The sequence below is a fragment of the Grampus griseus genome (assembly GCF_964374135.1).
Source record: "Grampus griseus genome assembly, chromosome: 21".
Lineage (NCBI taxonomy): Eukaryota > Metazoa > Chordata > Mammalia > Artiodactyla > Delphinidae > Grampus > Grampus griseus.
Genome location: NC_139015.1, coordinates 17,402,053 through 17,424,671, shown reverse-complemented (window position 1 = coordinate 17,424,671; position 22,619 = coordinate 17,402,053). Strand labels below are relative to the sequence as shown.

Here is a 22,619-nt window from a genome sequence, read left to right as displayed (position 1 = left end):
AAATTCTGGAGCTGCTGCTGGCTGCAATCATTTTCAAAAAGGAAAAGACAAAAATCATAAATTGTAAAACTATGAAATTAGAGATAAAAGGATAAGAGCCAAGTGAAAGTGCCCAGCACTGAATAAATATTTGTTAAATAAATGAATTATCTAATAAAGGGAGGCATACCATGTCATCAGAAAAGATATGGTTGTCTTTAGGTATAAATCTGAGGGGAATTTATTTTTTTAAAAAAACGCACTGAACAACAAAATAGACAATGCATTCAAAAGCAGCTTATGTGAAAGTTGCAGCAAAATCTTCCCCTGGCAGAACAGAATCTACCTGCCAGGTTCAGGAACATGACTTGCTTCTGCCATCACTGAAAAGGGGGAGCTGTTTGCTAAGATGGAAGCTTCAGGCCTCGGTCACTCAGGTGACTCACATTTGGATGTACCCTCCTATAGAAAATTCTTTCCTCCACCCAGGACCAAGCCTAACTGAAGAGAGACCATTCTGAAAGTATTTTACCACTTGATCGCCTTGATGATACACTGTCAACTGAACACCATCCTCTCTTTCACAAAATCCCATCTTCAGAGGGCAAACTTCATGGAGGTCTGCAAAGCCAGCTCCCCATTTGGTATCACCCAGTTTAGTACAGAGGAGCTCACACGAGGCAACAAGATCTCCATTCCGAAGTCAGAGTACACTGGCTGCTCTGCCCCATAATTTCTGTTCTCTGCATTCGCATACCTTTGCAATGAAGATTCCTGCATCCATGATGGCCTTAATATGCCTCAACCAGCCAGAGTTCTCCAGTCCCCAAAGAAAATCACTCATGGAGGGAGATTTAAGTTCACACACTGCAAGATAAATCGTGTTACAGAAACAAAATACAGAAAATCTCTCATTTTACATTTGATCATATTTGCAGGCAGTTCGTTAATGATTCCTTCACTGCAGTACTTTCTGGAAGACTTGAGTCAAGATAGACGCCCAAGCTTACTCATTCTACTGAACAGTTCCAAGTAAAGGCTTTTCTATCTTCTTTGGTCACAGGGGACACTGCATCTGTTTAGGAGTATTATATTAGTAAAGTTTAAACCCCAATAAATGAAAATCATTGAATGTTACCATAGTAAAAATAAGAGATTTATTTATTCTTCCAGCAAAGATAGTCAAAATGTGCCACCAGGAAGCACTTGAGTAAGAGTGCCCTGGAGGAAAAGACGCCTATAACGAACTCCAGCACTTTCCCAACTAGAACTCCATCATCCCAGCACCGCACTTGCAGACTGCTGTAAAAATACAAAACAGAGCTGTCCTAGAAGTCTTAAATGGAAGTGATCGAACTCCTGCTACCAACAACCCTACCCAAAGGGAGCAAAGCGTGTGAACTTAAACATGAGGCCCTGTACTTCCGAATGCTTCTAGAGCATCAGGTTAGGGGCTTTCCCTTTGGTCGAAAATGAAGATAATCCAGGATTCCAATGATACCTATATTTTACAAAACTAAGGCAGCTGTGTAAACACTTCTATAATATTATCACAAACAATTTCATCTCGAGAGCTTATCTTTTAGTTAAGCATGAAAAAACTTCAGGGCTCAGCGTTCTGACTCCATATCACAAATACGACATTCCAAAGTTCATGGGGTTCATACCTATAAAGCCCTTTTGAGGAATCTTATAAATTAATCAATGAAAATTAACTAATGTTCCATAGATTCTGTTTGTTTAAAGTGTTAGTTTGGGCCTTGATCTGTTCACGTTTAAAACGGGGAAGGTGTACTAAATTATATCTAAGTGCCCTTCCAACTCTAGACTCCCAGATTCAACTTTAAGTCTATGAAAGCATCGCGCATTTGCAATACTTAAAAACAGTTAACAACGTTTAATTTATCAGATGCCCTTCCCTCAGATATGCCAGATAACAGAGGGTTCAGTCGTATTTCCCGCAACATAAGAGCCACACAAAAAAAGCACAAGTAGTTAAATTCTGAGTCACAGACGGCAGCAGTGAGGAAGAAAATACCGAGATTCCCAGCTTTTAAGGCCCTTCTTAAGAAAAAACCGTATTATGAATATGTTCAGGCAAGAGTCCAACCTCTTCCTTCCAAAAGCTTGCCCTGAGCTGGAAGCCCAGCTGGAGAACTGAGTTCTCTCCAGCATTGCCCTGGTTCAGGACACTGTCCCTTTGAGGTCACAGTGCTACTGGCTCCCCACCAGCAGCAATTTAGATTGTTCCAGGAAGATTAACCTGATGTGCAGTCTTCAAACGTTTTTGCACGTGTGCCCCTCCACTGATTTTTAAAACTATGTACCCATAGCACAGGGAGATCAGCTCCGTGCTTTGTGACCGCCTGGAGGGGTGGGATAGGGAGGGTGGGAGGGAGGGAGACGCAAGAGGGAAGAGATATGGGAACATATGCATATGTATAACTGATTCACTTTGTTATAAAGCAGAAACTAACACACCATTGTAAAGCAATTATACTCCAATAAAGATGTAGAAAAAAAAAAACTTTATGAACACTGAAAAACAAAAAAACAAAAAAAACTATGTACCCTCTCAGGCACCCTAGAATAACGCCCCATAATAAGACTGAAGGTGTGTTCGCCGTCTGTAAGGTGGCAAAAGGACAGTTCGTTACGGGAGGTGGGAAAGGACGGCTGGTTCACACCTGGACGGAGGAGCATCTCTAAGGCAGGCGAGGCAGTTTTAGGAAGGAGCACTTGCGGAAGTCAGTGCCATAAAGCCATCCAGCCAGGGCGCCCCTGGGAAACTCTTCCCGTGACCTCGGGGTGTATGTACTCAGTGTGAAGACAGACGCTGAATCTGCTGCAACTGAAAAATGCCAGCCCTGGTGAGAAACTGGGCCGGGCGTGGCTCTGTCCTCGGGGAGGCGTACGGGGACGGGCTGGCCGCAGGGCTGCCCAGGCCCTCCGTGCAGCGCACATGACGCAATCCCCGCACCCTCTGTGCTGCGGCCTCTCCCGCGGGCGCCTGCTGTTTGGCCTTTCTGTCCAACCCCGGCCGTGACCCAGACCGTTCAACTTAATCCTAAAATACACACATTCCACCACGTAGAGTCTCTGGACCCACTGAGTCCTTTAAATCTTCCGCAGATAATACCGACTTGCAAACAGTTTTTTGTGATTTTTTTTTTCCACTGAACTAGCCCAAATTTCTGGTGGTCATGATCGGGCTCAGGGCTCGCTGGCATCCTCCTTCATTTCAAAAAGTCCAGGGAGCTAGAGGGATATTTTGGCATCCAAGCTCAGAAGCTCAGTCCAAGGACAAATGATCCCTTTTGCCTTCTCTTCTCACCAGGTGTGGAAATGACAGCGAGTTTAAAAATACAGACGCCAGGCTCTCCAGCTAACTGGGAGGTAGCCTGTGCCAGTGGCAAGAGGGGACCGGCCAGCTCACAGAACAAGGCCCTAAAAGGTGCTGTAGAGAGGATGCCCAGGCCACCCTCTTCACTGGCTCACGGCCCAGGGGACCAGCTGCCGCATCTCTCCCAGGTCAGCTCCCTCCTTCCACACGGAGGATGGCTCCTTGTTTAACACATCTGCTTTCAGGAACATTATAACTGGGTACATTGAATAAAATAGCCTCCCGAGGTTTCACGCAAGGTAACGGCTGAGTGTTTCCCCTCACTTGCTGAGTGGCCACTGTTAAGAGCAATCAGCCCACAGGTGATTAATACACATGGACAGATGGGGGTACACTTGAGACTCCAAGAATTAGCGCCTGGATTTTTAAGTATAAAACTGGTGGGTTTGTTTGGATAAACTCAGGATAAGGCAGAAATACTGATCGGTTCACCCTTGTTGCCAAAGCTGAACCAATATTTACAAACCATTTTGCTGAACAAAGTTCATTTCAGCTGACCTCACAGGCGTCAGCCACAGATCACAGAGAACCAGACTTATTATACTAACCTGGAGTTTAATGCCTGGGTCTAGTGACATTTGTTTTACATAACAGGGCAACTATATCCCACAAACACATAAAAACAACACTTAAAAAAAGATCGATAATTACGGCACCTGAGGAAATAGGAAATTTATTTGGAAGAAAATTAACCTCCCACGATCTTCCTTAGCTATTTCCTATACCAAGCTCATTTCTTCCTACACAGTGACTGCGTGGGGATCAGTGAGGGTGCAAAGTCTCCATCTGAACCCTGTGGGATTGGTCTTTCTTGTGTCTAAGATCTAAGGTTGGAAGGTACATGGCCCTCCCTTACTTGCCAGCCAGACACATACCTGAGCTCTCCTCATGTTTGTCTCCTTCCCATCTTGGAGTCAAAAACCCAAGCCCAATGAAACGGCCTTCAAAGAACTAGCAAAATGATGGTAATCTCCCTCAGCTGAACATCCCAGCAGGTGATACCATTCAAAGAGGACTTAATTATGGCCTGTACAACAGAAGTGTTTGGTAAAGCCTGCCCTGTAGTCTCCCTTTTTTACTTAGAGCCCACCCTGGTGACAGAATAAACTCTGCAGTGAAGTGTCCTCAGTCTATTAAGGTCAGTGCCACTCTCCTCCCCCCCCCCCCCGCCAACTGACATGGACCCTCTTTATAGAGGCCTTTACATTAATTGGAGAGATCTGTATATTAGCTTCTCTGTATATTACTGGACACCAATAAGATTCCAGCTTTGTTTGTGATGCTATTTTCTGGAATCTCCACACAATTAACAATGCCATGAAAGCCATTTTTGAATAGCCTTGTCGTCCTCTAAAGAAGTCGATGCTCATATCAAATGGTAAGTTGCGATCCAGCCTAAATTCTGTACACCTGTGCTAGCACTGCTTGCATTCGCAGCATACGTAACTATATGCAAACTCACATGGGCGTGAATATGTGTCTGTGTCGAGCTACTAATAAACATGTATGTGTGTGTAAATGCATGTATACACACACACTTTCCAGTAATACTGATTACCATTGACCTAAAGAAAATCAAGCAGCTGGTTCACAAAAGAATGCCCTACTAGCATCTATTAGCTTTGCATATGAGTTTTGTGTCTAAAGACACAATTTGCCACAAATAAATTTTAAAATATATATGCCCATTTATGTTACATTTACCATATAGAAGGCTTGGGAGTTGGTCATTTTCTCTCAGTGAACAGGAACTCAACCAAAGACAGGGCTTAAGGAATGAGCAAGTCTAAATAGGAAACGTAAGGCAGATGAAAATAGAAGTCTAGTCTGCGAGAAGGAAGGGGTGCTGAGAGCCTGTGACGTCGGGGTGGATGTAAGATATTAGTGGCAAATGCTGGAGAGAAGGCCGAGAATCATGTGAGATTAAGATGTTGCCAGCAAATAACAAGTGGTGAAATAAGCAGTACACGTGGCTGGGGACGTAACTGGTGGAAAAGCATTCCACGCTCATCACACCGGCTGAGCAAAGCTGCAGGACCAATGCACCCATCGAATCTGAGGCCACACTGTCACTGGCAAGCAGATACTGAATTGCCCCATCCCCCCTGCAGCCTTATGGGAAAACTGCTCACCCTGTGGCTAATATGAGTCACGTCTATCTTTAGTTTTATGGGAGACACGTTCTTCTATAAGTGCTCCTTTTGTAAATGTCCTAGTTATCCAAAAACTAGCTGTCATGATTAATAAAATGAAAACAACAATTCTGAGGGTGAAATTTTTTGATCTTTGAATTGTCCCAAGGAACATCAAGATACAGCACAATGAGAATAAAAAACAGCCATTCTTCTCCCATTAAATCTTTGTTTTCTCTTGTCCTCTCCTTTGCTAAAATCACCCAGAGATGAGGTCTTTGGCTTTGACATCCAATTAAAACATTCAACCACCTGATCTACCCAAGGACAGCCCTCAGGAAGATCACTTATGAGAAAGCATCATCTTCTCTTCCCGCCAGAATTTTCTGCCCTATATCAAGATCAGTAACGTCACTTTGTATTAATAAATAAAGCCTTTTTCTATGCAATGCCCAGTGTATAGAAAACTCTCAAGAACTGTCTGATGTACAGATGACTGTCTAAAATAACTATGTAGCTCCCAGTGACTTCCTCTACATCCATTATCTACCATGCAGCATATATTTACTCCCAATTTTCAGATTAGCCAGTGTGGCTTAAAGAGTTTACTAAGTCGGGCTTCCCTGGTGGCGCAGTGGCTGGGAGTCCGCCTAACGATGCAGGGGACAGGGGTTCGTGCCCCGGTCCGGGAAGATCCCACATGCCGCGGGGCGGCTGGGCCTGTGAGCCATGGCCGCTGAGCCTTTGCGTCCGGAGCCTGTGCTCCGCAATGGGAGAGGCCACAACAGTGAGAGGCCCACGAACCAAAAAAAAAAAAAAAGAGTTTACTAAGTCATCCATGGTTACTCGGCCAGCAAATAACAGCTGGAGTCCTGGCCACAACACATACGCCCCAAAGCTCACGCTCTTTCCTCTCTGCCTCAGTGCTTAGAGCATTAGATCTCAGTCTAGATCGGGCGACACCATCCAGCCACATTTTACATCCTCTTACAACAAAGAGAGAGCCAGGTACACACTCCTGATGCATTTCTTTCTTCCAAGTGACCATGAATTGATAACTAGTGGAGCCTGACAAAGAGACCTGTTGCTCTAGTAGAACACTTATTAAAAAATCTTACCGCTAGGTGGAGCTCTCCAGTTCACTTTAATGGGAAAGTAGGTTTTCTGTGTGGAAACCCATGCCACGTGCTAAATTTTGAGGGACCGTGACCAGATTTTCAGCCAGGTCTTATTGGCTGTCTCGTCTAATAGGTTAGTAATCTCAGGAAATTAATAATAGGGAAAGTCAGAAGATCGAGAACTGAAAAAAGATCAGCCTTTATAGCTTTTCATTAGCTCATAGCTGGTAGAACCTCATAGCATAAACTTGTAGGCCATGTTACAGGGAATACTCACTTTGAAATGAAAAACTTACATGTGACTATAAAGGGTTGAACTCTTCCATTTCTTCCAGGCTTACTTAGCCATCGCCACATAAAGTAATGAGGTGAGGAAGAAAGAATCAAATAAAAAGGACACTGGGACTGAGAGTTACAACCTTACCTCTGAGCAGAGAAAAATACTTCGTGGGAACCTCGGAGCCAGGTGTGTTAGGGACCGTCCCCTTCTAGACCTTGGTGCACCCGAGAGCACCGGGCAGGGACGCCAGAGCAGGGAGTCGTCACACGAGCACAGCACCCACGGCCGTGCTGCCTCCCATGACACACTCGAAGTTCTCTGCTTTTACCTGTCCCTTCTACACCCAACAAAGGTTCTGAACAATCGGGCCTCACAACCTTCACACACAAGCACAGGTCACATATCTCTGGGGCCTCCTGACTTTACCACAGAACTTTCACCATCATCACTGTTCCTAATTCTAGGGGAAACGATAGAAGTGGTTACCTCTTGGGGCCTGCTAAAAAGATTCCAATCTTTCCAGTTGAATCTTACAAACAGCCCTTCACTGTAGTATTGTCCAAACTGCTGAATGGGCACCGGGCCTTTGTTCCTGTGCTCTGGACCTGCTCCCATCTGATCGGCTGTCAGGCTGAGGTTTGTATCTCTGTCAGACAACTTGCTGAGAAAACACCCACCAGGCCTGGCATGGGGTTTATTAAATTATTTTTGGTGAACTTGTGCTGAGTGGACACAGACCGTATCACGAGGCAAGCACTTCCATGCCTCTGAAATTGTGCTTACTCCATGTCTCTTGAATAAAAAAATTAAGGAAAGTCACCCATAAGAAAGCAGGGGACCTATCAAATACCCGCCTAGCTGCCTGAATTAATCTACAGTCCATTCGCTTATCCATTTTACGCAGTACTTATTTTAAACTACTGTACTGCTTCCCAAGAAAAAGCATAATGCACCTTATACTGGAAAGCACTTTACAGTTTGCAAGGAATCTTTGTGAACAAATCTGTGAGCTAGACAGCAACGATATATTGCTTACACTGTTTTACAAATACAGGAAATGAAGTTTGTTCATGTTTACTAAGAGACTAAGGCAAGAACCCAAACCCAGATCTTCAGACACTTAGGCCAGGGCACTTTCTACCCAAGCCACCACCTAGAGAGACTGTAAAGCAAAGTGGTTAAGAGTATGGTGTCTGGGACTTCCCTGGTGGCGCAGTGGTTAAGAATCCACCTGCCTATGCAGGGCACATGGATTCGAGCCCTGGCCCGGGAAGATCCCACATGCCACAGAGCAACTAAGCCCGTGCACCACAACTACTGAGCCTGTGCTCTACGGCCCATGAGCCACAACTACTGAGCCCACATGCCACAACTACTGAAGCCCGTGCGCCTAGAGCCCGTGCTCCGCAACAAGAGAAGCCACTGCAATGAGAAGCCCGTGCACCGCAACAAAGAGTAGCCCCCGCTCGCCGCAACTAGAGAAAGCCCGCGCACAGCAACGAAGACCCAACGCAGCCAAAAAATAAATAAGTATATTAAAAAAAATTAACAGTGTCCAGTACATAATAATCACCCATAAATGTTATATCATCATTACCATGTGGGTGGTTATCTGTGAGCCTAATAAAAGGACCACAAATCAACGAGGAGCATGGTAAAATGATGGAAAGTACTAGGCTCAATTCTTCCTTTGTTATATGATACCAAGAAGGGTATGTCTTTAAAAACTTTTTAATTAAAAATGTAATACACCAGACTTTGTAACTGGAGATAGGCGCTCCTACTGGTCTTGAAGAATAACCTGTCGTGTTGTGAACAGCTTATGTGGAGGTCCAACATGGCAGAGAACTCTAGGACCTAAGGGTGACCGCCAGCTGACAGCGCTCAGGGCCCTCTGTTGAATGCAACCAATAACCTGAATCAGCCTGGAAGCAGATTCTGCCCCATCCAGGTGTCCAGATGAGGACACAGTCCGGCTAGCACCTTGACTGCAGCCTTGTAAGATCCTAGGCAGAGGGATCCTGGCTTCCCATTGACACATGAGAAATGCCCAGACTCGTGACCCTCAGAAACTGTGACCTGCTAAGTGTGTATTGTTTATGTTCCATGTAACGTACCAACCATAGACAATTTTGTAAATAAAGAAGGAAAAAGAAAAAATTCACCCATCGTCCTCTCATTCTAATCCAATTATCATTCTGGAAATTCTTCATAAATATGGTTTACTGTATAGTGAATCAGAGTATGTATACAATTTTACAACCTGAATTTTTCACTTAGATTATACACGTTCTCCCATGTTAGTAATATATTTTTCACATTTATCATTTTTAATGGATGCAAAATTTTGTGTCAAAAGGTAGAGTGTTTAGTCAGTCAACTATTGTTGAACATTCCTGAGGCTTCCAAAATTCTATTATTATAAATAAAACACTTCTATCAAAACAGGCATTATATGTCTTTTTTTTAAACCGTATTTTGGATTAGTCCCTAAGGGGAATTAATCTGGTAAAAATATGTATCTCAGAACAAAATATATTAGGTACCTCTTGCCAATTTCAATGATACTAGAAATATTTAAAGTACTAGTTTTACCATATTCCTTTCAGTATTGAATATTTTAATGTATTTGAATTTAAATATTTAAATTTAATATTTATTTAAATTAAAATTAAAATATTTTTTTAAAAATTATTTAAATTAAAAAAATTTTTAAGTGAAAAATGGTACTTTGAGGTTTTAACTACCTTTCTTTAATTATCAGAGCAAGTTTAAATGTTTTTCTGTTTGTTTCAACTTATTTTTCTTTAAAGAATTAGATTGAGTTGCCTAACTTCACTGAGACACTTTCTTCATCTATAAAGTGCAGATAATATTACGTACAGCACACTATAGCTGTGAAATCAAATACAGGCAGACCTCATTTTACTGTACTTCACAGATATTGTGTGTTTTATAGGTTAAAGGTCTGTGGCAACCCTGCATCGAGCAAGTCTATCGGCACCATTTTCCCAACAACATTTGCTCACTTCATACCTCTGTACCACATTTTGGTAATTCTCGAAATATTTCAAACCCTCCACCAGTGAAAAGAATACAACTCTCTGAAAGCTCAGATGATGGTTACATCTTTTAAGCAATCAAATATTTTAAAATTAAGGTACGTACAGTGCTTTTTTAGACATAATGCGATTGCACACTAAATAGACTACAGGATAGGGTAAACATAACTTTCACATGCACTGGGAAACCAAAAAATCCGTGCGATTCACTTTATAGCGATATTCATTTTACTGAGGTGGTCTGGAACCGAACCTGCAACATCTTCAAGGTCTGCCCATTCGTGAATCATTTAAGTAAAAATACTGAGGAAGCCTGGCACGTAGCAGGTGCTCTGTTTTTAGTGAAATGCACAAATCAATGAATAAGGGGTCAGTTATACAGAACTACACTGTGGCCAACAATATCAATCTAAGATTCATGTAGAATCCTGGCGCGCCGAAACTAGTAGGGGGGAGAAAGGTCAATTTTCTGGGCAACATACAAAAGGTGGAGCAGGTTGACTGAAAAACAGGAAGGTGTCACTGTCATCATGCCTTTCCCATAAACACCCGCCTACCTTGAAAACAGGTATTTATTTACGAAGAGGCACGACAGTGCGGCTCAACCTCAAAGCCCGGATGTGAGGTAATTCCATGTGCCCCTCTCTCCCTCCCTCTCACTGATTTCCTCCCCCCAAATCAAGGATGCCCTCGGAGGTTTTTATTTCCACATCTGATAACAATTTCCTCAGCCACGGAAAGGGCCTATTCCAGGTTCTTCTACTGCCTGTTTCAACAACAACACAAGAAAGAAAATATAGGGCATCCTTTTATTATTTGAGGGAAAAACCATTATTTACATGATCAAGAGGAAAGGCTCTGTGGAAAGCACTTAATAAATCACACAACTGCTACCCAACGGAAAGACTTCATTATTATCTCACTGGGAGGTGTGAATGCCACAAAACAGTTTGGTTTAGAACTTAGAAACCAAAGTTAACATGCAATCAATCAGCTCCATAAAAGGACCTATACCGGCTGTGAACTCGGTCCTAGATTTCAGTCTCTGATGAAATACCCTGCAGCTGTTGCTCACAGACAGGGCTATTTCGGGCCAGAATGCGAACAGGTTTTCATTTCTGTTATTCAGAATCTCTCCTGATAATATCAATATCCCTGATAAGAGGAATTTTGAAAAAAAAAATAATAATCATGAAGGGAATGCATTATTCCGCTTCCTACCAAGTGACCAGCAGTACAAACCTTCCGATCTCTTTGATGCCAAGACAGCTGTTTGAAGGATAAAAGCCTCAAAAGGTGGGTCTGATTGCATCAGTTCATCAGCTGAGCTTCCACGAGCAGTTTATAATTTACTTGGTAAAAACAGATAGTCAAACATTGGTCAAGTCCCCTGAAAGGCATCCAGAAAGTTGTCCTTGCTTATTGCACTGACACAGAGCTGAAAAAGTGATGCAGAAGAACCACGATCCCTTATGAAACACAGGCTGCCCTCCCTCTGGAACGCGGTCCATTTGCTGGTCCTTTAGAAATAGCGAGTCAGACCAAAGGTATGAGGGCAGGAGACGTGGTTCCTAATAAGAAACCAAGTAAATGCTAATTTTAAAACAAAACCCTGGGCTTCCCTGGTGGCGCAGTGGTTGAGGGTCCGCCTGCAGATGCAGGGGACACGGGTTCGTGCCCCGGTCCGGGAGGATCCCACATGCCGCGGAGCGGCTGGGCCCGTGAGCCATGGCCGCTGAGCCTGCGCGTCCGGAGCCTGTGCTCCGCAACGGGAGAGGCCACAACAGTGAGAGGCCCGCGTACCGCAAAAAAAAAAAAAAACAACAAAACAAAACAAAAAAAAAAAGCCAAATCGCCATGTTCCAAGCACTCCTGGGAGCCACCTTCCGCAGAGAAGAAAATATATATTCTCAAAAGTCAGCTTATGAAATTACTAAATGAAAACTATAAAGCATGCAAATGTTTTAATGATTCTGATATTGAACACTCTTCACACTAAAACTAGACTACCCGTTCAGTTACAGTATCAAGCTAGTCCAGTTTTTCAATGTCTAAAAAGCACAGCTTAGAGCAGGGAGAGCCACACCGCCCACGATAATCTCCCAAAGTTTACGAAGTTCAATGCCCAAGGCATCCTCCTGTCCGCTGAGACATGGCAAATTTCACGTGGAGGTAAGATGGACATAGACAGCTCCGGGGCCGTTATTATTTATTTATTTTTTTTTAATGCAGGAAGAGGTTTCGTCTAACCATTCAAACCCTCAATTTTAAACTATTTGCAATCAGGGGCATCAAAGTGTGGACTCACAGACTGTCAGGGCTGGATGGGTCCACAGAAATTATTAGTCCAATCCTCTCCATTTACAGCAGGTAACAGAGCCCCAAAGAAGGTACATGACGTGTTCAAAGTCTCATAATGACTGAGATGACCCGGGGAATCCAGGAAGGAGAATGGCAATCAGGCTTGTCTGTGACACTCAAGTTCCTCCAGCCCCACCGCTAGCTTCTCACTACATCCTGCTCTGATTAAGCACTGAACTGCACGGGTTACTGAGAGCAAACGTGTATCCCGAGAAAAAGGGAATTCGGCACTTTGTCCCTCTTCACTACAGACCCCGCATTTCCGGTTCAGACCGGACTGCCCACTTCCCTGGCACACAGAGCCGCCTCCCCAGGGCTTCCCCCCAGAAGTGCGAGCCCAGCATTTACAGCCTCCCCTGGTCCAGAGGCACAAAGCCCTGGGTTATGCATCCTCTTTCTCTTCCGTTCCCACAAGAGGGAGAAGTGGTGGAGATAACAACAGACTCCTCCTTGGGCCTTGACAATCGCAAGAGCATAAGCAGTAAACGAGGCTGGTTTTGCTTGGAATATGTGATTTCTGGTAATTAGTTTACGGCTGGTGTGGCCACATGAATAATTCCTCTACGTTGCATAACCCAGCTTTGCGACTTGCTCTCCCTGTGAGTACAGAACCCTGGGCGTACGCGTCTCGTGGTGCTCGCTGGGTGGGGTGGGTGGAGGGAGCGCGCTGCAGCAGTGCTGCTGATGGAAGGGAGAACCAGGACCCCCCAGCATCCTTCTCATGGCCATTCGGCCGCTCGGATTCAGTTTATGGGCCTCACGTCCACACGTGAACAGCTGGCGGCTTCGACGTAGGACTGCTTTATCTCCCAATGGTCTTGAATATGGGTCGAACTACTATTATGAGAGAGAAAGAAAAAATATCCCCGTGCACTTCTATCTTAGGTGTTAGGTACCACCGGAGAGAGCCCGGCAGCTAATACCACGTGACAAAACCACTCCACGATGACACCAAAAAAGAAGAGAAAAGCTGTTACACGTTTAAAGAGTCCCTGCATTTTGATATTCTTCCCAACTGATCCCACCCTTGCAAACAACATCGAAGTAAAGCACAGTTTTCACATCAACAGACCATCTTATTCCGTCTTGGCATTAAAACATTTAACTGCATTTTTTAAATGCTGTGCATAAGGAAATGGTTTACCTTCCAGCATTTTTTGCAGACTGTTCCTCATGACATGGATGTTCTCTATCCCGATAAACTGAAACTTGATATTGGAATAATTGTCTTCGTTCTCATAGCCTTTCCCTGCAGCACGATTTGCCATCGCATTAAGCTGCAGTGGGCAGCAAAACAGAACAGTCACCAGTGATATTCATGAAACAATCACAACACTTCACGGCTAATATCCATAAGAACATTCAACATGATGTGCAGAAACATGCTTTAAATCCCGGGAACACCGCGCTGGGCTAGGTAGCTACAGACACTCGTGCTGAGCTTACGTTCAACAACATCAGTTTGTCGATGTGGCAACATTTTCTGAGCTGGAAGCATCCTAGAGATAAGCCCTTTCGGAGACGTTCCCTGTCAGAGATGCCAAATCCAATGTGGGATTCTGTACAGAGCCAAGTCGCCCCAATTTAATACCAAACATGACAGCCTTAGGTTGGATACAGTTGGCAACATAAAGCTCTGTAAGTTAAAGTATTACATCTTCCAGTACTCGAATGCCAACAAACACATCAACGTATAGGAATAGTTATGTCATTCTAATTTGCCTACAAGAATCCCTCAGGTACCCAGTTCACCTTTGAGCAGGAAACGCTGAACAAAACAGAGAGAGGGCAAGACATGTCCTCTGGCCACCCTATTTAAATCTCCAGAGAGGATTTTTTTCTATCACATTCATTATCATAATTTCATCTATAAAAAGTCACGGTTCCTAGTGCAAACTGGGTTAAATGGTGATGGACTTTGAAGAAGAAATTTATGATATGCAAACTTCTGCCTTATTCCTGTGTAACTAAAATCAAGAAGGGGACAAGTCCTGCCTTAGCTGAGAAATACACAGATTTCTAGAATGAATGTATTATTGTGAATACTCCATTCTTGCTGTTCAGCTAAGCGGGCCATCACATCCTAGACATCAATATTCACTGACCATTCTCTTCCTCTGCCCACAAAGGGCAGGCGGGCTAGCCCAGGCAGAGAACTCACTACCAAAAATATATCCGTTTTTAGGACCACAATGCAGCACTCGGGGGATATTCATACTTTTCAAAAATCTAAGCTTAAGAAGCCAAGTTAAGTTAAAAGCATACGTATTGTTTGACCCAGATTTCCTATGTGTGAGAATCTGACACTATTAAAATACCAGCACATAAAGACAGACATCCAAGGATGTTTACTGCAATCTTTTTTTTTTTTAAATAATAGAGTAAAAGAACCGGAAAACCTATGAATATCTCCATAGGGCCATGATTGGATGAATTATGGTATATTCATACCCTGGACTTCTAATAGGCTCAAGTAGAGACACAGAGATAGAGACAGACAGATATACAGATGTCTAGATATTGCGGGGAGAGGGAGGGAGGAGGGAAAGAAAAAAAAGAGGGGTGGGGAGGGAGGGGAGAAGAGAGGAGATACTGGGCCATGACATGTGAAGTGAAAAGAATAAGCTCCAGAATAATATTCATACAATTATCCCATTTTTTGTAAAACAAGCCGACCTACAGACATGCATTCACATTTATGCATGCTGGGGTAAGCAGAACAGAAATGAATGGAAGTCTACACCAATTTCGCAGCTGTTGCAGCAGACAGACAGAGGCGGCACGTGTGGGGAGCGGCTGCCAATACTACTCCAGATGCTCCTCCAGGCTTTGTTACAAACCGGATAGAGTGGGTTTGTAATTTAAATAACAGAAAAAAAACATATGGCAGGCCCCTCACTTTCCTGCTCCGTGATTCAGCTCACGTGACATCAGCTGGGGTGCGCCCCACTACCCTGTTTCCCATTTACGAAAAGATCATCCCCTTTCTCCCAGGCATGCTATGAGAAGGATAAAGGGTTTGGTCTCAATAAAGAAAAAAATATAGTGTTATTTTTAAGACAACTGATGTTCATGCTTTAAATTTTAAAAGTATTTTAAGAGGAAAATTTTTCTAAAATTACCTATAGACATTGTTCTTTTGAAACATACTATTATAAAAATATCACTGGTTTGTATAATTATTTTCCAAAGTTGCTGGCTTATTCTTTACAAGCTTCTTTACAAGCTTCATAAATAAAATGGTTAACAGGATACGTGCAAGTATCTTTATGTTACATGAACCTTATGTTTATTCTGTATCTTGAATAATTCAAGTTAAGCCTTCTCACCACATACCATACTCTTTTTAAACAGGGCAGTGAATAAAAACCAAAACACTATTATTACTTTAATCTATAATTAGGACCCTATGTTCACATTTTTTAGTAGTTGATGACCTATGACCTAGGAGAATTTATCCATGGTCTTCTTTAAAAGCAAAGGAGCCACACAAGATGGCCTCTTAAAAGTCAACGGTACTTCTCATAATGAACAGAAGGTGGCAATATTTAATCTACCATCCAAAGTGTACTTTCTCAAGGTTTCCACGTATTTCACAGGCCCTGTCAGGATAATGGGGCACTAGCTGACCCTTCAAAGCAGAAAATACAGTTTCATAATTAATAAAAAATTCAGAAGCTATCTTGGACCTATAGGTGTATTCATTCAGATAGAGTATCTCTTATATAAATAAAACGCTAAGTCTAGTTAGGTGCCCTGTCCCTTAGGCTGAGAACTCCATTTCACAGGCAAAGAAAAAGCTGTTCATTTCGGCCCCTAAAAGTTCTCAAATAGTGGAAAAAAAACAACCTCAAAAGGTCACATACTATATGTTTTCAATTACAGAACGTGCTTGAAATGACAAGCTTATACAGGTGGAGAACAGATTAGTGGTTCTTTGTGGTGATGTAATTGTTCTCTATCTTGACTATGGTACTGAATATACAAACATACGTATGTGATAAGACTTTATAGACTAAACACACACACACACGTACACACACACACACACACGACTACAGTAAAACTGGGAAAAACGGAACAAGATTGGTGGATTTTATCAATGTCAATATCCTGGTTGCAATACTGTACACAGCTTTGCAAGATGTTACCACTGGGGGAAAGTGGGTGAAATGTACAAGGCATCCTTCTGTATTATTTCCTACAACTGCATGTGAATCTACAATTATCTCAACATAGAAAGTCTAATTAAAAAAAAAAATTCTCAAACAGATAAAACAATGGAGGTAACTGCATTCCAGTTTCAACCTATGCTTAAAGAACACAACGGACAACTGAAAAGTGGTACTGGAAAAAGTGCCCTGTTTTCTAATCCAAGGTCACTCTGCTATTTGATCATCTCAGCATCTTTGGGTGCAAAAAAACTCATAAGTGAAACCAAAAAATTCACTCATTCTCAACAAACACTTAACGAACGCCTACTGTGTGTCAGGCACTGAATGGAATAAAAACGTGAATAAGAAGTAGTCCCAGCCACCACAAGCTTATCATCGAGTATGGAAGTGCGAGCACACAACACCAAATAACGACAGATAATACCCACCAGGACTGGGCAGGAGCTGAGAGCCTGGTGGAGGCGGTGGCAGTACTTAGAATCTGGAACAGCCCCACGCGGCCTAGGGCCTCAGGGGTAACGTTTCATGATGGAAGGAGGACTTGAGATGGGCTTTACTAACCAGGAAGCATGGAGAGAAAGGGGGAGGGCATCCCAGATGAAGCGATGAGAAAGGGAAGAGGTAGGGTATCAGTGGCCACCAAAGAAGCAGGTGGGTATCAGTTGAGTCAACCAGTGCGAGCACAGCGGAAGGTTCAAGCCTGGCGGCAGCAGCAAGAAAAAAGGCTAGAAATTATGAGGGTCCTCTACACACAAGCTCGATTAAGAAGTTCTAACTGTATCTGCGGCAGTAAAGAGCCGCTGAAGGCTTCTGAGCAGGATTAATTGAAACATTCGAGATTTAGTATCCACGACAGAGAAGATCCTCTGGAGTGAGGCAGAGGACGTGAGCTGCACAGGAAGGTGGCTGGTCTCATTGATGGCCAGGACCCTACGCGTCAAGCTGGCACAGAGCAGGCACTGGTGAAGATTTACTGACGGGCTGACCGACCAAATGAATGTGCTAACAGAGGGAGGCTGAGAGGTGAACAGGCCAAGAATGTTAAAAAAAAAACAGAATCAGATTCTTTCCCCCGCAATCTTAAATCATCAATCAGACACATCAAAATCATGGAAACTCAGTCGACCATAATCTGCATATCAAGTTAAAGGTCAGCTGGTCAGCATCTCAGCCACGGAGTCTAACATTTCAGCAGAGCACATTCTGTACCTGAATGCCAGGACCTGATCTGACGTGCCTGAAAAATGAGAATTGAAGTTGGTCTTGGCAGAAGGAGGCCTGGACCACGTTCTAGCCTGTGGTGTCAATTAATGGTCCTTTTCTCTCCCTGCATCTGTATCTGGTGAAATGAAGAATCTTAACTTGTGATATAAACATGAAAATAAGAGATGATTTTATTTCTTGCAACTACTGTCTACAACTGTGCTAATCAAAATCCTCCTTTCCTAACCCCGAAGGAAGAATTAATAACTTATAGGAAATCACCGTCCAGCTCAACTTAAAATCCCAACCCCATATATGATGCAAAATTTTCTCCTTCTCTTATTATAGGCTGTTTGGACTGGTGAGGGGTCTGCTCTGGTACTCTCCTTTTCCTCCTTCTTCTAGGCTCTATCTTTATATTGGGGAGGGGGATAAAAGAGGAGGTAAATATCTCTCTGTAAAGCTGGACGAGGCTGCTGTTCTCTCTCCATTGGTCATCACTGCTTTTCCGGTTAACACTCGCTGACCAGCACTGCCCTCTCTGGCATTAAGTGTCCAAATCCTAGGGCAAGTCCGTGGGTTCCCGGGAGGAGGAGGTACACAGCTCGCTGACATGAGACCCACCTTGGCTTGAGCCTCTTCCGAGGCCCCCGGCTTCCCTCCCCAGCACGTACCCCACAGTCGGCCGCAGCTGGGAACCTCCAGTTGGGGGTGGGACCCGGGCCTTAGCAAGATGGCTCACATACAAGTTTCTTTCTCAGTGTCCACTGGACCCACAGGTCCCCCCTCCATCCCTGTCCTGCCAAAGAGGGAGAGCAGGTGCCCCACTGCCACTAAACGCTGCGCGGCTCCCCTTCCCCTGCTCATTGCCGCAGTGGAACAGGTCGGCCACGCATCCCATGCCGAAGTGACCTCCTAGCTGCCCCTCTGTCACGCACCCCGATCTCTACAACAGATCCTCCCAGATCCCCCCCTCACAGGATTCAGTGAGTGGAAACCACCTAATTACTGATTCCAGAGACACAGGAAAACTTCCAACATGACCTCCTGTCTCACAGCTAAAGAATCGCTCACAAGGGAAATCAGAGGCCCTTTAACCACTAAGCTGTCTTTGGAGGAAGAGCCAGGACAAGGGGCCGGGCGTGAGCTGAGCCCCCGGCCGGCCTGCTCACCCCTTCCCTCCACTGCCCGGCACCCCTCCCAGGCCGCCGGCGTCAGAGCCTGGCTCACAGGCCTGCTCACACCTCTCGCCCCGGCCTGAGCGTGTACGAGCCTGTGGTTGGTCCTTCAGCTCTGAGTTTCCAGCCTCCCTGCAAATGTGCTCAGAAGGGGAACCCTGTGGAACCTGACAGTGGACCCAAGGCTCCCCTGGATATCGCTGTCAACAGACCGTGATCAAACAGAAGTAGCGTGGGCTCGGGCGTCAGATCAGCCTAGATTTGAACGGCTTGACCTTGGACACATGACTGAACCTCTCTCAGTCTGAGACTTTACCCATAAACAGAAAAGAACAGCTCCTAATTTGCAGGATTATAATAAGAACTGAATGGGAAAGTGCCTGGCATTTTTACAAGCTCAGCAAAGTCCTAGAACAAAGTAATGTTAAAGTCATGAGCGAGGCTGAGATAGAAGGAGTTCGGTATCACTTTAAAATCCAACAACTATGGCATCAACATGATCTCCTATCTTCTTAATGCACCAGATTCTAGCAGTAACATAGGACCTCGAGGGTATGTTTTTTCTTAACAGATACTCAGTTCATGCTGAGGCCCTCACTGCCTTTGCCTCCTGAGATTTTAACATCAACAAGCAATGCAGAAGCTTTCATCTGAACAGGCAGCATCCGGGGTGAGCCTTGCTCCAAGGACAAGAACGACTTCTAGCCTTTCTCCTTTTCAGTAAACCTGTGAGCAAACCTGGCCAGGGCCCATCTGTCTGTCTACCACCCACAGCAAACATGGACCGGGTCTCCCGGCTACCGAGGAATAAACATCAACGGACGTGATCTTTAAAAGAATGAGAGCCCTAAAGCAAACAGGTGAAGACTCCTGTGAAGGTGTGTGTGCCTGGGAAATAGGTAGAGGGCATGACTTGTATGAGACGCCAATTTTCTTTAAGGGATTAGCATCCAACTTCTTATCGCCAAGAGCAAACGCACTCAGTGCTAAATATACCCTTCAAATCAAATCCTCTGGATTAATTTATGTTACATCTGGACTATGCCTGGCTCAACAGCTGCCACATTGCCCGGAAGGTCTGCATAGCGTAGTACACGCTTGGGTCGTCGGCCCTTAAAGCAGCAGGCGAACCTGTCTGCCTTTATTTAAATCTAGGAAAATGGGATCGGAGAAGGGCACGCCAATTCACTTTAAAGGCCCTGTCTTCCCGTCCTTTTCTTATCTTGTCTTCAGTACGTGTGTCTAGGACAGGCATTCATTCAGTTGTCTCTGACTGTTAGGAAATTCAGAGCAGCTCCACTGTCCCGACGCAAAAGGCACAATGACAGGAGGGAAACAGTCAATGCGAGAAGGATGAAGCAGAGAGAAAGCACAAATCGAAAGAGAGAGTAAAAGTCAGAGCCTGGCATCTTTCGAGTGAAAACCTTCAAGCAGAGAAGCTATTTCTTCCCCAGTCTGAAGCTCTTCCCTGCTGTGCTTTGAAAATCTGTCCAAAAGGAAGGGACTCTACCTGTCATCTACTAGAATGTGATCCAGCTGCAACATGTTTTGTCCTTGACCTGCACGGCTGGTCTGCTGATCTGGCCTCTGAGAGTAACTCATCCTCACTGCCCACCCCTCCATGGCCATCCCACAGCTACCCTCCCGTTAGAGAGGAAGGGACTGTTCTGAGGGCAGTGATGTGAGTGATCTTACACTGGGCAGACATCAAACTTAGTGATCGAGACCATGAATCACAATATTTAATGAAATAGGGCTCAGAGAAGCAGCGAGATTGCCAGTCTGAGTGGCTACACACTGGATAGCATCCAGTTTCCATGATTTCTCTTATCGGCCACGAGTATAGACCCTATCTGTAATTACCCACTCCTAACATCAGTGTAGACTTTGAAGTGACTTGGGCCGTTGGTCATATTTCCTCCTTCCTGTTCTAATGTTTCTATGTCCTTATGTTTTTTTTTTGATAGCTTCTTGGACATAGAATTCACATGCCATACAATCTATCCATGTAAAGTATACAGTTCAATGGTGTTTGGTATATTCACAGAACTGTGAATGTACCATGTCACCACAATCTATTTTTAGAACATTTTCATCACCCCAGAAAGAAACCCTCTACCCATCAGGTGTCGCCTCCCATTTCCTCCCATTCCCCTAGCCCTAGGCAACCACCACCCTGCCTGATGTCTCTACGGATTTGTCATAGAGACACTTCATATAAATGGAATCATACAATCTGTGATCCTCTGTGACTGACTCTTTCACTTAGCCTAACACTTTCAAGGTTCATCCACGTTGTAGCACCTATCAGTACCTCGTTCCTTTAGTCATAATAGCCAAAAACTATTCCAGGGAATGGATACACCATACTTTATTAATCCATTCTCAGCTGATGGAATTTGGTTGATCTACTTTGGGGCTATTATTAATGAATATTCACTTAGAAGTTTCTGTGTGGACATATGTTTTCATTTTTCTTAAATTAGGAGTGGAATTACTGGGTCACATGGTAACTTTTATGTGTACCATTTTGAAGTCCTTATGTTCTTTCAACCTTTTTATGATTAAAAATTCTTTCACACTGTAATTTATAAAATAAAGGTTTCTTAAAATCCTCCTCTCACCTCACAAGAAAAGCCAATGTTAACAGTTTACTATACATACCTTCAAACTTTTTTCCATGAAAAAACTATAGAACAATGTATAATTTTTATAATTTAATTATTATTACATACATGGCATTACAGATTTTCTGTAGCTCACTCTTGTTGCTTCACGGTCTATCTTGGACACTGTTCCACCCACGTGGAGAAAGAACATGCAGCTCTCTCTCACAGTCATAGGTCCAGGTCTATTTTCATAACTGGCAAGAAATTCCTATGCCAAATATGTAGAATAAAGGCCATTTCTCTGTGTCACCTCATGTTGTCCCATATATTCCATGCCCCTGTAGGTGATTTTGTCCCATATATTCCATGCCCCTGTAGGTGATTTTGTCCCATATATTCCATGCCCCTGTAGGTGATTTTGTCCCATATATTCCATGCCCCTGTAGGTGATTTTGTTTCCATGTATTCAACGGCACATACCTCTGAGGACTCCATGTTTGGTTTGGCTGGTTTACAAAGAAATGGGTCTAAGGAGTGAAATTACAAATTATACTTGACCTGACCCTGACTAGTGTCAAGAACATATAAAGCTGAGTGGGTGGTAAGCATAAGATGAACTTGGTCTACCCGTTGATAACTAGATTATTTCCTGTTGGTTGTTCTATTCAATTATAAAATTAATATATGAATACCTGCATAATTATAAAATAATATCTTCAAACGAGGTAAGTAGAAAGTTCTCTACCTCCCTCAAGCCTCCCCCCTTCTCCATGCAATTTTAATAGGTTAGTGTTTATCCTTCCAGATCTTTTTCTATTGTAATTTAAATTTTTACCTACCTATAGTTTGTTTTTCTCCACAGACACAGTAGCATACACATTAATTTGTGACTTTTCTTTTTTTACTTAACATTACATTTTGTAAATCTTTCCAAGTCATAGCTACAGAGCACTACAAGTGGAATTTGCAGTAGAAGAGGTGAATATCTCACAAAAGCTGAACTGTAGGAATTCCACAGTAAATTTCATACCGTCAGAGAAGAAACGGTCCTTTTATAAACAAACCAAAGAAATAATGTGGTATATTTAGGAGAGTAATCTCCAACACGAAACCACACTT

At 43.6% G+C, this 22,619-nt stretch overlaps 1 protein-coding gene across 1 annotated transcript in view; it reads right to left on the bottom strand.

Moving 5' to 3' along the window:
* The window catches only part of MTMR7 (myotubularin related protein 7), a gene marked incomplete at its 5' end in the record, with an annotated part of 101,857 nt that overhangs the window by 9,728 nt on the left and 69,510 nt on the right, over positions 1–22,619 (bottom strand). The window contains 2 exon segments of the mRNA XM_082680252.1: positions 737–846; positions 13,480–13,612. Coding sequence (XP_082536378.1) covers positions 737–846; positions 13,480–13,612 — 243 coding nt within the window.